Source organism: Sphaerodactylus townsendi, linkage group LG09 (genome assembly GCF_021028975.2).
Source record: "Sphaerodactylus townsendi isolate TG3544 linkage group LG09, MPM_Stown_v2.3, whole genome shotgun sequence".
Lineage (NCBI taxonomy): Eukaryota > Metazoa > Chordata > Lepidosauria > Squamata > Sphaerodactylidae > Sphaerodactylus > Sphaerodactylus townsendi.
The window spans coordinates 80159541-80174815 of NC_059433.1; the positions used below are offsets into that span (position 1 = coordinate 80159541).

General features: G+C 41.5%; 1 protein-coding gene across 1 annotated transcript in view; it reads left to right on the forward strand.

Moving 5' to 3' along the window:
• Positions 1-15275, forward strand: part of CSMD3 (CUB and Sushi multiple domains 3) — a 751931-nt gene that overhangs the window by 139097 nt on the left and 597559 nt on the right. Inside the window, exon 2 of the mRNA XM_048507427.1 lies at positions 12514-12736. Coding sequence (XP_048363384.1) covers positions 12514-12736 — 223 coding nt within the window. The remainder of the gene's footprint in view (positions 1-12513; positions 12737-15275) is intronic.

Below are 15275 nucleotides of genomic sequence, written 5' to 3' on the forward strand. Positions count from 1 at the left end.
GCTCTATAATGCTTTGGAGAGGATTAGCTGCCACTCTCCCCGCCCCCTTACCCCCATCTTGGGTGATTTAAAAACGAAAAAGAAAACATTAACGTGCTAACATAACTCACTGCACTGCGAAATCCTGTCATTCACCAGCTCTCTGATACTGCTTCTGAAATCTGGATATCTGTGCAAATCTCATTAAAGATTTACAGGGCAAGGTCTAATGAAGCAGTTATATAACAGCAAGTGAAAGAATTTGCTATGCATGCCGCCAGATTTTAGGATTAAAACTTAATCCTGCATTACCTTTGCTTTTGAGGTGTGAAAAAGTTACCTACAGGTTTCTGTTTATTTCAACTAATAAATTATCTTCATTTCTGGGGTGTTGTGTGGTTTCCGGGCTATATGGCCATGTTCTAGTAGCATTTTCTCCTGACGGGCTGTATGGCCGTGTTCTAGTAGCATTTTCTCTTGACAGATGCAGGCAAAACATCAGGAGAAAATGCAACTAGAACATGGCCATACAGCCCGGAAACCACACAACCCCTTCCCCAGTGATTCGGGCCATGAAAGCCTTCGACAATATATCTTCATTTCTTTCCAGCATATTTGGGTTGAAGACATATTCGTTCCCGCTAATAACTCCAAAACAACTTTTTTTTTAAAAAAATGACACATTGCCCTCACAGTACTGACGCACTTCTCTGTGGTTTATCTTTTTATCTTTAACTTCCTGCTGAATCAGCACAGAGCTCTACAACAAAGTAACTGAGCTTGTGTGTGTATGTGTTAAGTGCCATTACATTGTTTCTGACTTACAGTGACCCTATGGAATAATGACCTTTGAAACTGAGCTAGAACAGTTCTACAAATATATGTTCAGCTATAGAACTGGAAATTGAGCAGAGCAGGCCTTTCTTTGATGTCATATGTCTTTCTTCCACCATTTAACTTATTTATTCGAGAATCTATGTTACCTTTCAAGAGATCTGCCTGAGGTGACTCAGAAGTTAAAAGCAATACAACAATATAACAAACATAAAACAATCATCAGTTTTGTATTGTTGAAGACTTTCATGGCCGGAATCAACTGGCTTGCGTGGTTTTCCATGCTGGTGGCCGTGATCTGGTAGATGCTAGACTGAAGATGCCAGCCATAGATGTGGATAAAATGTTAGGACCCAAACACCAGACTACATCCATACTGCCATAAAACCTACAGTGGCTAACTGTCAGATGTATTACTGTGTACTGAGCCCTTCGGGGTTAGGGCGGTATACTAAATTTAATAAATAATAATAATACAAGAAGCATCCACATTGACTCAAAAATGATTCAGCCACTTTTGCTATACTGGCTTTGCAAAAAGGGTGGGTGTTATATACCTTGGGGACATTCTCTCTCACCACAGAGCCTTTTCCGGAAGCCATGGAGAAAAAGAAAAATGTAGCTCTCCTGTTTGGCTTGATAGCCTGCTGGAAGTAAATTGAGTGAGCTAATAGATGCCTCCCTGTCCCTACCTGGTAGCCACAGAGACACAGAGGAGTGTACAAAGAAAGCTAGCAAGCCAGGGTGGGGCATAGAAAAAGGCATACCACACCCTTTCGCTTCCTAGCTTGTTTCAGGTTCTCTCTGTGCTCCTATGCCTTTTGATTCATAGCAGGGTTAGGTTGCCAACTCTGGGTTGGAAAATTCCTGGAGATTTTGAGGTGGAGCCTTGGAGGTTGCAGTTTGGGGAGAAAAAGAACCCGAGCCAGATATAATGCCGTCACCCCCTAGAAATGATTCCTATGGCTGCCATTTTGTGATTCCCCTCCTGCCCTTTTTAGTTCTGTGTGGAATAGATGCTCCAGTGGTTCACAGCCTCAGGCTGCATTTTCTGCTCCTTGTATACTGGATGCTTCGAAGATTGCCCCTCCCCAAATAAAAGAACGAACAGAGAAATGCTGCAAATAAACAGGCAAGGGGGAACTGAGTGAGTTCAGAAAATGGTGCTGAGCAGAAAGTTCAGGGGAGCAGAGAAACATGACGAATGTAGTCAATAGATTTCACAGCCAGAGAAAAAATTTAAATGTGGATTCACATAAAATATTTGGGGGTAAAAACATTGTGGAACTTCATGGAGGAAACATTTTATTTCCTGCCTCTAAACATTTTAAATGAGTTGTGCGGAAAAGCCCATCTTGTAGTGAAATTTCAAAGCTGTCAAACCACTGCAGTTTCCCATGGAGCAGATTTTCTAAATCAGGGCTCCCCAACCTTTTTGATCCTGTAGACATCTTTCACAGCCAATCAGAAGCCCTGCTATGGAAAAGCCCTCCCTAGTGCCACTCACTTTCTCAAAGCACTTGGTGAGCACCAGGAAAGGTTTTGGTAGGCACCATGATAACCCTGGACATTATACTTGGGGACCCCTGTTCCAAATCATAATTTGGACATTTGAGAAAGTGATGTGGGTTTGCCCACTTCCTCTCTACTCCCCTTGTGCACTTGGCTACACTCCCACATTTTCTTTTTCTTGGCAGCAATCTACACCATAATCCTGGAAACCAGAACAGAAAATTTACTGAACAGACTGTGGTTTGCAGCTCTGGCTTCTAAACAAATGAGTATTTGTATTGTCGAAGGCTTTCACGGCCGGAATCACGTCAGGGGAAAATGCTACTGGAACATGGCCATACAACCCGGAAATCCCACAACACCCAAATGAGTATTTGCTAAAAAATGAAAAAGGGAACTAGGCTCAAAATCCTGAAACCACGGTTTGGCAGTTTGATATGAAAGAAACAAATTTGATATGGATTTTTTTCCTCCTAGTTTGTTGATGGGTGGAGTCAATGGCCCTCATGGTTTATATCACATGCTATTACTACTAGATGTCCTTTTTTTAAAAAAAAACCTCTCAATAAAGCTTTTCCATGCACTGTTCTTTTCTAATTCAGATATATTCAAGAGCAAAGCTTTGCCGCTTCACTGAAATTGCTTTCCTACCCCCACTTCCTGACCACTGAAAACTAAAATGGACTTTTTGCTACATGTACTAGACTGATTTTCGTTCACTGACAATGCATTGAAGTCTGAACCATTTAAAGCAAGGAAAGCCTAGAAATCTGTGCTAAAACACCCTGCATTATTCTAAAAATAGAAACTGCCAAATCTGCTTTCAGAATGGATTATGGAAATCAAATGAATTTGAATATCATTGTTCAGTTGCCTATGCTGTTCGGAATGGTTTTGCAAAATGTTTGTTTTGTTTTTGTTTGTTTTCACTCTGCTTTCTCATGGCTTGTGGAAAAGAAAAATTAGGACTCTCTGCCCTTGGAAAACAAGCATGTCAGAGATTTGAAAAGTTAGGTGTTGGAAAGACAAGAAGTCTAGCTTTTCACATGCAGGAGCTTTTAATTGTGGAATGGGGATATCTATTGCCCACTACTCCTTTCTGCATTTTGACCCTCATTTTACCTAGAGCAGTGCTTACTTTGACATGCAAATGTGGATTGGCTGTTCAGGCTACTAGACTTAATTCCAGTGGGCTGATGACCCACGGGGTGGGGTGGGGGTGCACCTCTTGCTTGTTCTGCCTCAATCCTCTAGTAGCTCAACATGAAATGGTCAGTTTACACCCATATTGTGAGTTGGCAACCTTATGATGGAGGTGGATACTATTGCCACCTCAAGGCAATGGTGCCCACCTCACAGGAGCTAGCAGTGTAAAGACTTCAGCCTTATGATCTAGAAAGTTGACATGTATTAGGGTTGCCAGGGGCAGGGAATCCCCTACTTTGGGCCCACTCTCCTATCACCATTCAGTTGGTCAGCACGGGTCTTACTAGGATTAAAATGAAACCTAGACCTCAGTGTTGCCAGGGTGATGATATCACTTCCAAAAACAGTATCACCATGCTAGTGACACTGGGGAGACACTCTGATACTTGGGTAAAACTCTATGGTAAAAACAGCTTCTACCATAGAATTTTTGCCCAAATCTCCCTTATCGTTGTCAACATGATGACATCACATCACACAGCAGATGTCCTCACCCACTCTCCTCTCTGCTGCTGATGGCAGGGGAGACCTGGCCAGGGGAACCTTGAATCATGCTCATCTTTTGGTGTTTACACATAGATAGGATCAGGGTCCATGTGCTTGTTCCTACTTCCTCTTCCATTCTACCTCTGGTGATTTCAACATGTGGATGTCAGCTAAGAGGGCTATTGGGTCAGGCCATTGCACTATATAGCTCAGCAATGTATACACTGAGTGGCTCATAAGCACTGGTGGGATTCAAATAATTTAACAACCAGTTCCAAAGGACTCAGTGGTGGGATTACAACCAGTTCTCTGAACTAGACAAAAAAATTAGCTACCGGTTCTACCAAACTGGTCTGAATAGGCTGAATCCCACCACTGCGCATAAGGATCTTGTGCAAAGAGCAGTTTTACCTGAAGATGCCAAAACTTGACCTTCTCCATGTATGCATGTGCTTTGCTATTGAATCATGGGCTCTTATGATCATGGAGAAAGCCTCGTAGGGAAATATAAGTGACTATCGCCATCCTCTGTTATCTTCCAGTCAAGAATGACTAGAGCACTGCTTTTTCCATGACACAAACAAGGTTTAGCAGTCATAATTGTTGATCAGACTCTTGTCCTGCCTTGTTTCCAGTTTTCTTGTAACAGGCATGACCACATTTATATTTAAAGAAAAGGGTTCTTCTGAACACATGTTTAGCCTGGGAGTTTGTGGATTCACAGCCTTTCATTACTTTCAAAAGTCAATTTGCAGTTTCCTCAAACTCTGTTATTAGTAACAACCTGATAAAGCAGGTTTTGGGGAATGGTGACATATAGTTCTGGAGGTCTTCTGCTTTTATTTGGGGTATAGCTGCATTGGTCAGGTCCCAAGAAGGGGAGCAAAATAGATTGTTAGGGAAAAATGCATTAAAAAAAGATCACCAAGAGAAAAGATAACTTGGAGAACGAGGTTAACAATTGTGTAGCCATTCCATGGGTCAGCTAACCAATCAGTATGAAATATATTGACTTAAGAAATAAAGTTGATCACCTTTGAGGACCTACAGCAAATCAGCCAGAAATCAGAAGACATTTTGCCCGTCTCTTGGTAGAACAAAAATATCCCAAGCTGCAGCAAAGAACACAGGGATAAAGGAATGCTGGCTGCTTGCTCTTTGAAAATATAAAAAACCAGCAGTTGTTGGGCTCTGTCTTTGGCACTAATTGGAACACATGGGGCCCTTGTAAGAAGGAGATCAATGTACCATATAAAATTAATCTCTTTGATAATATAAGGATCACCATGTTGTCTTTTTTTCCTCTTCTGCTCTCTACCTTACAAGAGATCTTGCAGATGCTTGGGTTTTCCCCCCCTAAAGGACTGTCAGGACTGCAACTCCCAACATGCACTGAGAAGCTACATTCCACCAGAGCTTCAGAGCCAATGGGAGACCAGGAGCTGGGAGGAGGGAAAGAGTTGATTGGTTGCTGTCTGTCTTTGTAAATAGTTTAAATACTGGAACTGAGGACAAGAATCCTCAGTTCCAGCGCCCTGTAGTTAGGGCAACATAAATCAATACAGTTCCTTTTCTAAAGTTAGCTTTGTCTGAGTGTGTTCAGCCTTACAAGGACCAAAATACCAGCTGACATTCCTTTTCGCTGAATAACTTCTGAACCAAGATTTATTTAAATTAAATAAATAAATAAATTACTGTTATTTTGAAAGTAAATGTCAGAAAAGGTTGGAGCTAGTCAATATTTTGTAGTGGTTTAGAGGGCTTAACTGGCTATGAACAGGAACCTGTTTGAGGTCAGCAGTAGTAGCATTTATTGTACATGGCCCAGACCCTAACAATCAGTCACAGAGAACGCAAAACATGAATCATAAACAGCATTATAAAAACAACTAAACTTAAAAGTGCTTATCAAGTTAAAAACATCTCACACTACCGATATAGCTTTGTCTGCATTTTCTCAGCTGCCAAGGCAGGCAACATATGAGGCGAACAGGTGAGTATGAGAGAAGAAAAATCAGCTTCTCTATTTCAGAGGAAAAGTTTAAATCCTTCATAAACACTGTGAGAAATTTGCTTTTAAGCTCTTTGTAAGCAGGGGCAAGAGAGACGGTAATGAGACAGAACTGCTGGAGCTCCACAGATACATGAACGGGAATCAATTGGGTTTTGGGAGTAATAGCCAGCAAGCAACATTTGAAGCTTGTTAAGCTTCTCCAGTGGAAAGCAACAGAAACACCAGAGACAAAAGATCATATACAGAAAAGTCCGCTAGCTTCCTTTGAACTAATAATATTTTTTTTTAAAAAAAAAACCTTGTAGCCACGTCTATCAAATTCAGAGAATTCTATCCAGGACTCTGAGGCACAGGACATGTACATAATTAAAATTATTCTTCATGAGTAATTTAAACTTTCTTCTGAGAAATGATATCTGAACTAAGCATGTCCCAGAGGCTTTATGAAGTTACCTAACTCTGTAGATTTGAATAATAAATAACAGATAATTTTTCATAGGGGATTTAACAGCGAGGGGAATCAGGAAGGATTTTTGTGGTGACTGAATAGGCTGTATTGATATGGGGAATGGTTCTTATGAGGCAGTTCATAGGAACTTGTGATGCATAACATGTATCCCTCTCCAAAATCCAATACCACAATGAGTATTAGGCCATTGATATACTGAATACAAATGCATAGCATGTTGTAAAATAGGGCTAGTGTGGTAGAAAATGGACCTGAATGATCTTTCTCTTGGTGAAAGGAAAGCAATTGAAGCAGGAGGACAGATTTGAGCCAGGCTTAAGAAAATAATTTATACTGTCAGACTTCTATTAGGAGGCGTTTCTCAATTTTGACGGGCATTTAATGGCTGACCTGGAGGCGGCCCAAAAGCCGCTAAAAATCGCCTCCAGGCCGCCATTGGCACAGAAGCTTGGCTGGCATCACCTTGAAGTGCTGCATCCCATCGTGCTGCCTGACCGCCGCATTAAGCCAGCGTTTTCCCCAAGCCTTTCGGAAGTGCGTCTTGTTGGGAAGCAGCCTCCTCGAACTGCACTGCGGCCCGGCTTAGCGGCAGCGGCTTCTTGAGGCACTCTACACCGGCATTCATTTATCCTTGTCCGGACCTCCAACCGCTGTCGCCCGAAGCACAGGAGACACGCCCTGCCCTAGCGCGCTGGAGGCAAAAGCGCGACAGGGCCAGGAGGTGTAATCCCTGAGGCTTCGGCGGCATACCCGAAACCCGAGGACATGCACGAGTCAGCCATGAGCGCCCGGTGCTCCGCATGTGCCAGCTGCCTGAGGCTGCTTTCCAGGACCCGCATGCGTGCGAAGCGGTCCCAAGCGTCGTCAGGGCAGCATCCATCGGAAGGCGCCGACCCGGCCGCTTCCGCCTTCGTGCGGAAACGGCCTTAGATATTTATTTACTCCACTTATAATTTGCTCTTCTCACTGAGACTCGAGACATGTTATATGGTAATGCTATTAGTAAGATGAAACTTCTAATAAGCAATGAAATGGGGCTAGGATTACAGAAAGGGTCACTTAGAGGAACACTTGCTGGACTGGAGGAAATCTGTAAACTTGAGCCAAAACTAAAAGTAAGGTGTAAAAATTGTAATACATGAATGAATAAATGACTAAAACGTACTCAGTGGAATCAGGGTAGGCTTTATCCCAGTGGTTCTCAACCTTCCTAATGCCGTCACCCTTTAATACAGTTCCTCATGTTGTGGTGACCCCCAACCCTAACATTTATCTATTTTACAGATGGAGAACACTGATGCAGAAAGTCTTAGGTGACCCCTGTGAAAGGGTCGTTCGACCACCAAAGGGGTTGCAACCCACAGGTTGAGAACCACTGCTCTATCTTATGGTGTGCCCTTTTCATGCGCACATGTGTAGGTTCTGTCACAGCTTGTTCTTCAGGATTGTGGAGCAAATTGGCTGTTTTAGAGTCATGGGTCATGGAGTTAACAGAAGTATCAATTCCCTACGTCCTGATTTACTGCTGTTTTGACTGCTGGTTTCATATTTTTCTTATTTCACAGAAAAAGCAGTTCTGATGAGACCTAGATAGATCAATAGGCAGATAGGTAGAAACCGTGGCCCCTTCGTCACACACCATACAATAGAAAGAGAGGGGATTGTGTTTGTCTTCCAGATCTAGCTCTTGAGTGAATTTTTGAGCTGATGATTGTTCCTACTCAAGTGGATAAATTGACAGTTGCCAGAACTGTTTTCATAAAATTGACATACTTGAAGCATTTGCCAACAAGATATTCATGAATCATGATCTAATGAACGGGAAGAAATTCAGAGCGCTTGAGATGAGTTTTCAAGAGTTCAATAAGCCCTATTTTGTTCTCACCATTGCTTAGTCTCCATCTGTTGCAAAACTTACATATTATCCAGTAGTGTACTGGCATCTGTTAATGCTTTGTCAATTGCATACTTTACATCAGCATCATGGGTTATCTTCTTTTAGCACCACCAAGTCCAACATTCCCTTTTACAGTCATATCAAATGAAACACAGTGGACAAAGATTACAAATTGAAGTTTATTCTAAACATGTGTGGCTCAACAGCTAGACCAGTGGTGGCGAAGCTTTGGCATTCCAGATGTTATGGACTACAATTCCCATCAGCCCCTGCAGGGGCTGATGGGAATTAATGATCCATAACATCCCCTGGAGTGCCAAAGGTCTCACCTCCTTTCACCACAGGTGGAAGCTTAAAGACACAAGAGAATTTTGCAAGTCATTTTATATCCTATTTATATAATTTGCTTTGATTTGGGAGATGTATTTCCCTTGGATGGTTGTGCAAAATTTATTAGCATTTTTTTTTACTTTGTGCCTGCTTCTGAAGTATGCTCATTGAGTAATGCTCTATCAGAGAATTTGGCACAAGCAATATTCTGTGCCATAACAAAAAATTGGCTCCAGTTGTGGGGTCACCTTCTCTGCTGAATGCTGATATTAGTATGTGTGGACTAGTTATGGTTGATTTTAAAGTGCATAGCTGAATACACTCCTGGATCAGTTTCCAAGGTTTGTTTCATAGTGGTACTTCCTTTGTAATGACTGAATGTTGCACTGCAGCTAAGGCATGGTAGGAGTTTGTCTCCTTTAAGAGTGAATGCAAAACATCTTCTTTCCATTCTGGATTAAAGCTTTGATTTTGGTCTTCATACTTGTGTTTTCTACAGTCTGATGATGCCATGCTTTCACAGGTACTTTCCATGAATAGAAGATAGAATTAGAGACTCCAGCATTAGAAAGAGGACAGTTTGGAGTAGTGAGAAAAGTGGTTTGAGCACTTCTATTGGTTTTGTGATCTGAAGTCTGGGAAGCTAGAAAAGGTCATACTGGAACATATTTCTTCTTCTTTCTTTTTCCCTTGATAAGGCCTACTGTGCAGGTGAAAAGGGAGGAGGATGCCCCCAAAGCCTAAGTTTGATTCCCATAGCTAGCCAAGATGCCCTTTAGGGGGCAACACGAGACTCAATTGTCTGTGCCTTGGTATCTTGGTTTAGGCTAGAATGGTACGTTATACATGGTTTAAATAACTAAATCAAAGGACTCGATGGTATGTTTTCATCTATGGTTTTGTGTTTTGGCATATGTTTGTAACTTTTCAAAACCCAGACAGTAAGGGGAAGGAAAAGCGTCAACCCAGAAACAACAGGCAACAAGAAGGTTGACCAAAAAACCTCATAATAGACAGAATAACAATAGATTACAAACAAAACATTAAACAAAGCTGTATTCCAAGTGTTTGTTCTTTTCATATGTAACTCCATTTGTTATTCTGTCTTTTTATTATTAGGAGGTTTTGGCCAAACCCTGGTTGGATAACCTGACCTTTATTTTACTTCTTTGATCCCTGACATGGATACCCAAGGCTAGCCCAAACTTGTCAGATGTTGGAAACTAAGCAGGATTGGCCCTGATTAGCATTTAGATGGGAAACCACTAAGGAATTCAAGGGTTGCTATGCAGAGGCAGGCAGTGGCAAACCATCTCCCTTTCCTATGGGGTTGCCATGAGTTGGCTGCAACTTGAAAGGTTTCCCCCTTCAAATAAACTTTTTTTTGCTATCTATGTTTTTAATATTTTGCTTTTACTTGCTTTTACAGCCTCAGTGATCCTAATTGGGTGGAAGACAGGATATACATTTTGTGAATATATAATAAAGAAGTAACACATGAATTTCTGTTGAGAAGTATTATGCTCTAAAAGATGTGAAATGGCAGGAAAGCTTAGCCTGTGGTCCTTAATGATACAATACCAGTATCTGGGTTTTTTTACTCTAAGATGCTCAATAATATTGAGTAAGAAATCCACTCAAGGGGTTTTTATATCACACAGAGGTAGCTTTGTAGATTCTATATGTAGTGGTCCATGGAAGTGGGAGCCGAATGGCAATGTCAAAAAATGATTTCTTGTAAAAACTCGACAGTCTTTTCCTTGTCCTAAGAGTTAATAATTGTTTATCTTGACTGCAGGGGTACTGCGTGAAGAAAAGGGCAATCTCTTTGGCAATCAGGTTTCAAACTGTTTAGGGCTTTACTCCTTAATAATAACACTTTGAGAAACCTATTAGTATCTAGTGTTCATGGTGTAATGTGCTCCACTTTCTACTTGAAAAACACTGTTTAACAACTAGGTCACAACATTCTGCTCTAACCTGTGTTTTTGAAGTGGACTTAAGTATCACCCCAGTGGAGCTCAGCTCATCATACTAACAGGACTGGAAGAAAACAATTTTTCAAGTGTTAGTATTACAAGGGGGGGAAACAGATGTGGTGAGTCTAGCGACCTATCCTTTGCCATGAATACAGAAAAGAGACAGTTGGGTTCAGGCAGAACTGAAATTGTGCCGTCCCGGGAAGAAGGAAGAGTCTGAACTTATATGCCCCTTTCTCTCCTGCAAGGAGACTCAAAGGGTCTTACAAACTCCCTTCCCTTCCTCTCCCCACAACAGATACCTTGTGAGGTAAGTGGGACCGAGAGAGTTCTTAACTAACTGAAGGTCATCCAACAGTAATGCAGGAGTGGGAAAGGTAATCTGGTTCACCAGATGACTCATGCAGAGCAGTGGGGAATCAAACCCAGTTCTCCAGGCTGGAGTCCACCTGCTGTTAACCACTATACCACGCTGGCTTGTACAGTGCAACATCCTGATCTTAAATCAACAGGGGAAGGAGACCCATTGATTTTCAAGTGCCATTTGGGATTGGAATTCCAAGAAGTGCTCTGATTTAATTAAAATCAGATAAATACATGGTGGAATGGAGACATAATATTTGTTTTTATCTGCAAGGGCAAGAAAGGGTCTTGCCTAAGATTGGGTCTTGCCTAAGATTTCATGGATAGAGGGAAAGGCTGCTTTGTTGATCCCCTCCCCCACCTGTGACAGACCAGATTCCTGTCCCTAAGCTGTTCCTGCTGTCCACCAACCCAAGCAGCAGCATTGCGGGGGTGGGGAGCATTTTGGGCTGCAGGGGGAGGTCAGGCAGTTGTGTTCTGTTGTTAGAACTGCTTCTGACTGCAGAAATCTTTGCCACAGTCTAAGCCCTTGTTTCATCCAGTAATACGTGTATGGATAGAGCGGCACCCTTATCCATCTCTAGTCATAGCGCAGGGGTTTCAAATGTTATGTTGTGGCTATAAGCAGTCCTTTCTGTCAGTTTCACATATTTATCCCGCTCTTCCTCCTTGGAGTTCAGGGCAGCCTATGTGATTCTCTTGTCCCCATATTACCCGCATAATGATTCTGTGAACGAGACAGTGATCTTCATGTCCTGGGGCCAAACCAGTTGTGTGATGGGAGTTCCGTGTTTAGGACTTTACTCAATGGTGGGATTCAGCAGGTCCGCACCACTTCAGCAGAACCGGTTGTTACAGTGGTGCTTGTAAACAACCAGTTGTTAAATTATTTGAATCCCACAACTGACTTTACTTGAAAGCTTGCAGGGATCTGATTTAGATCATCCCTGTGGCATACTGGGAGGGATGTCTGAGGACTCCCCGTCATGGTTTTGCCATCCTGCAGTGGCCCACAATTTTTGCCCTATTGAGATAAACACAAAACTCATAGAATATGTTTTTTCTTGACATTTTTCCCATATCTAGTCCAAAACGCTAATCATGATACTTCAATTGTAATCAAAAGAAACCTTGCTGTATCCTAGCATGACAATATTTGGATTAGCTATCCCATACTGAAAGAAGCATGCAGCTAATAGTCAAGTCAATGAACTAGATTAGGTTGCTTTGTTGTTATATTGTGTTTACTTTAATGTTTTGATGGCTTATATTTTGCTGTTATACATGGATAAAACTTCTTGGTTGACCTAAACTAAAAAAATGGGGCATCAACATTGGAATTAAAATTTGAATTTGGGCTCTGTATTTCATTCATGCCTTGACATGTTGGTATATTAATGTTTGTGCCTTTCTAATTTACCCCTTTGTTTTGTTTATTTTCCAGGATTTATTTATACATGTGGTGGAACTTTAAAAGGACTTAATGGTACAATAGAAAGCCCTGGCTTCCCATATGGATATCCAAATGGTGCAAACTGTACATGGGTAATAATTGCAGAAGAAAGAAACAGAATACAAATAGTATTTCAGTCTTTTGCTCTAGAAGAAGAATATGATTATTTATCATTATATGATGGGCATCCTCACCCTACGAACTTCAGGACAAGGTAAATAATACAACTACCTATCAAAATTCAGTTTGTTAAAACTCTGTATATTTGCTTCTAGTATTTCTGTGGTAACTGTAACAGTAGCAGAATTGGATTTTCATTTTCTTTCCAGAGATATTGCTTACACTGTGTTCTGCAACAACTAGCCACGTACCAGACTTGTATAGCAGACTGAAGCTCATCAACATTGCCTTTTAAACTTCCTATTGAAAAAATTGCTTTGATGTAAATATAATGAATTATATTCTAATAACAGAAGACCTCTTACATTGGCAGAAGATACTCTGGGCTAGAGGAGAGCGCTGCTGTTAGAGGAAGTTTGAGGATAGGACAGAGGCGTAACTCCAAGGGGACAGGGGGGTGCATGGCGCACCAGATGCGTGCCCTTGTGGGGGTGTGGTGATGGCGTTCCAGGGGCATGGCAGAGGCATTCCAGGAGTGTGGTGTGGGCGTTTCAGGGTGGGACAGGGGCAGAGGATACACCAGTACACCGGGCACTTTTCCCCTTTGCTACGCCTCTGGGATAGGGCCATGTCTCAGTGGTAAAACACCTGCTTTGCATGCTAAAGGTCTCAGGTTCAGGTGTCTCAAGTTCAACAGATCAAGTAGGGGGCAATGTGAAAGACTTCCACCTGAGAACTTGGAGAGCCACTGCCAGTCAGGTTGGATGGCATTGATCTTGGCAGACTATGGGCTGGCTCAGTGTAAGATACCGTCATTTGCACATGTGGAATGGATCCAGAGAATCTAACCCACTAGCTTTTGGGAAAATAAGTCTTTCCAAAGGATAGCTGTATTGTGTATATAATTATATCAGTGGCTTGTTCTGCAGAACACAAATAAAAAGTCTTGAGAATGTTAAAAGCAGCATTTTGGGGAGGAGTTCTGCACAGTTTTTTTTCCACCAAATGTTTTCAGGACATTTTATTTCAGCTCAACCTGTTTTATTTTGAAAACACTAAACTATCTTCCCCCCCAAGATGGGTTGAAGACATCTTCTGCTACTGTGTGGAGAGCAAAAAACATTTTATTTTTTGTTTATTCATCTTGACTAATGGCCATTAATAGACCTGCTTATATATATGCATTTGTCTAATCTTTTAAAGACACCTAATTCTCTTTTAAAGCTAATGTGATATCCCGTGACACTGAGTTCCACAAACTAATTACCTTTCAAGCAAAGAAGCATTTTCTTTTGTCTGCTCATCAATTTCATTGGCTGCCTGTGGGTTCTAAAGTTACAGGAAGGGAAGAAAAAGTTAATGCTGTCTACTTTCTTTTTCTACTGCCTAATTTTATAAACCTGCATCATACTCTTCCTTAATCAACTTTCCCCCCTAAACTAAAAGGCCCTCCTTTGCTCTTTCTTTCAAGGAAGATGCTTCAACTCTTTGGTCAGTGAACTGAACATATTTTTAAAAGCACCCACACAAGAGTATGTATAAGCAGATGCTGGCTGTTGTGAATATTCTAGGCTTTGTGGCTGGAAAACTCACAACCACATAGAAAACCCACAACAGCCATGGTGGCTGCACAGCCTTGACAACTTACAACAGTCAGCTGATCATAGTTGTGAAAGTCTTTGACAATGCATATAATCAAGATGAAATATTCTTTTAAAAACTGTTGATCCATTTAGTGACACAGTTACTAAATGTTTTCAAAGCCGGTGCAGGATAGGGTTTTGTAGTGTACATGAGTCTAATTGCATTAGGTGTAAGAGTAGTCTCAACACTGTCGTAATGGGTAGGAATAGAAGTTGGACAACACAGACTTTGTTATGAGAATATGAGGTATGATAAATTCGTGCGATGAAACTATGTTAGAAATTGTGATTTGAGTTTGAAATATAATCCCTGAGGGCACTGGAAGAAAGAAAGTTATTTTTCTAAAGCAGTTTCTGTTTTCTTGATACAGTGTTCACATCGTTTAGACAGCATCCTGCTCCATTTCTATTTACACAGTCCCCATCGGTGAGAAGGAAAGGGCAGTAGAAGCAGTAATTCTATTTCTATTAATCTTGTTAGCTGTGGGAGAGATTATAGATTCCACTGGAGTGGGAGACATGTGAAGGCTAATGGGGTATTGTTATGGCTCTTCCATGCCAATCCTTTAGAGGATTTCAGTTTGTCTCACAGTGGTAGCTCAGATCAAGCAAACAACAGGACAGTGTAATATATTACCGTAGCCTGAAATCAGTGACTGCCTTTAAAATAGCACCAGCAGTCTGACTGGGTGGGACTAAAACTTTGTACCTGAATGTAGCAGACTGAGGAAGTTAGTTATCCACAGAAGTATAGGCATTTGAGCCGAGTGTAATTAGCAGTGGTTTGGATCCTGTGAGTCTATTTGGCCTGCAGAGGCACCTTCTGCTGACAAAAGAATCCTTGACCAAATAAAATATATTTTCCTAAGAATCTTGCACTGAGGAAAGGTTCTTCCCACGGAATAAAATCACCTCTGCTAGGAAGGGTCCAACCCACTAGTCCTAAAATGGAATTTAAACACACACACACATACAAACACACACACACAC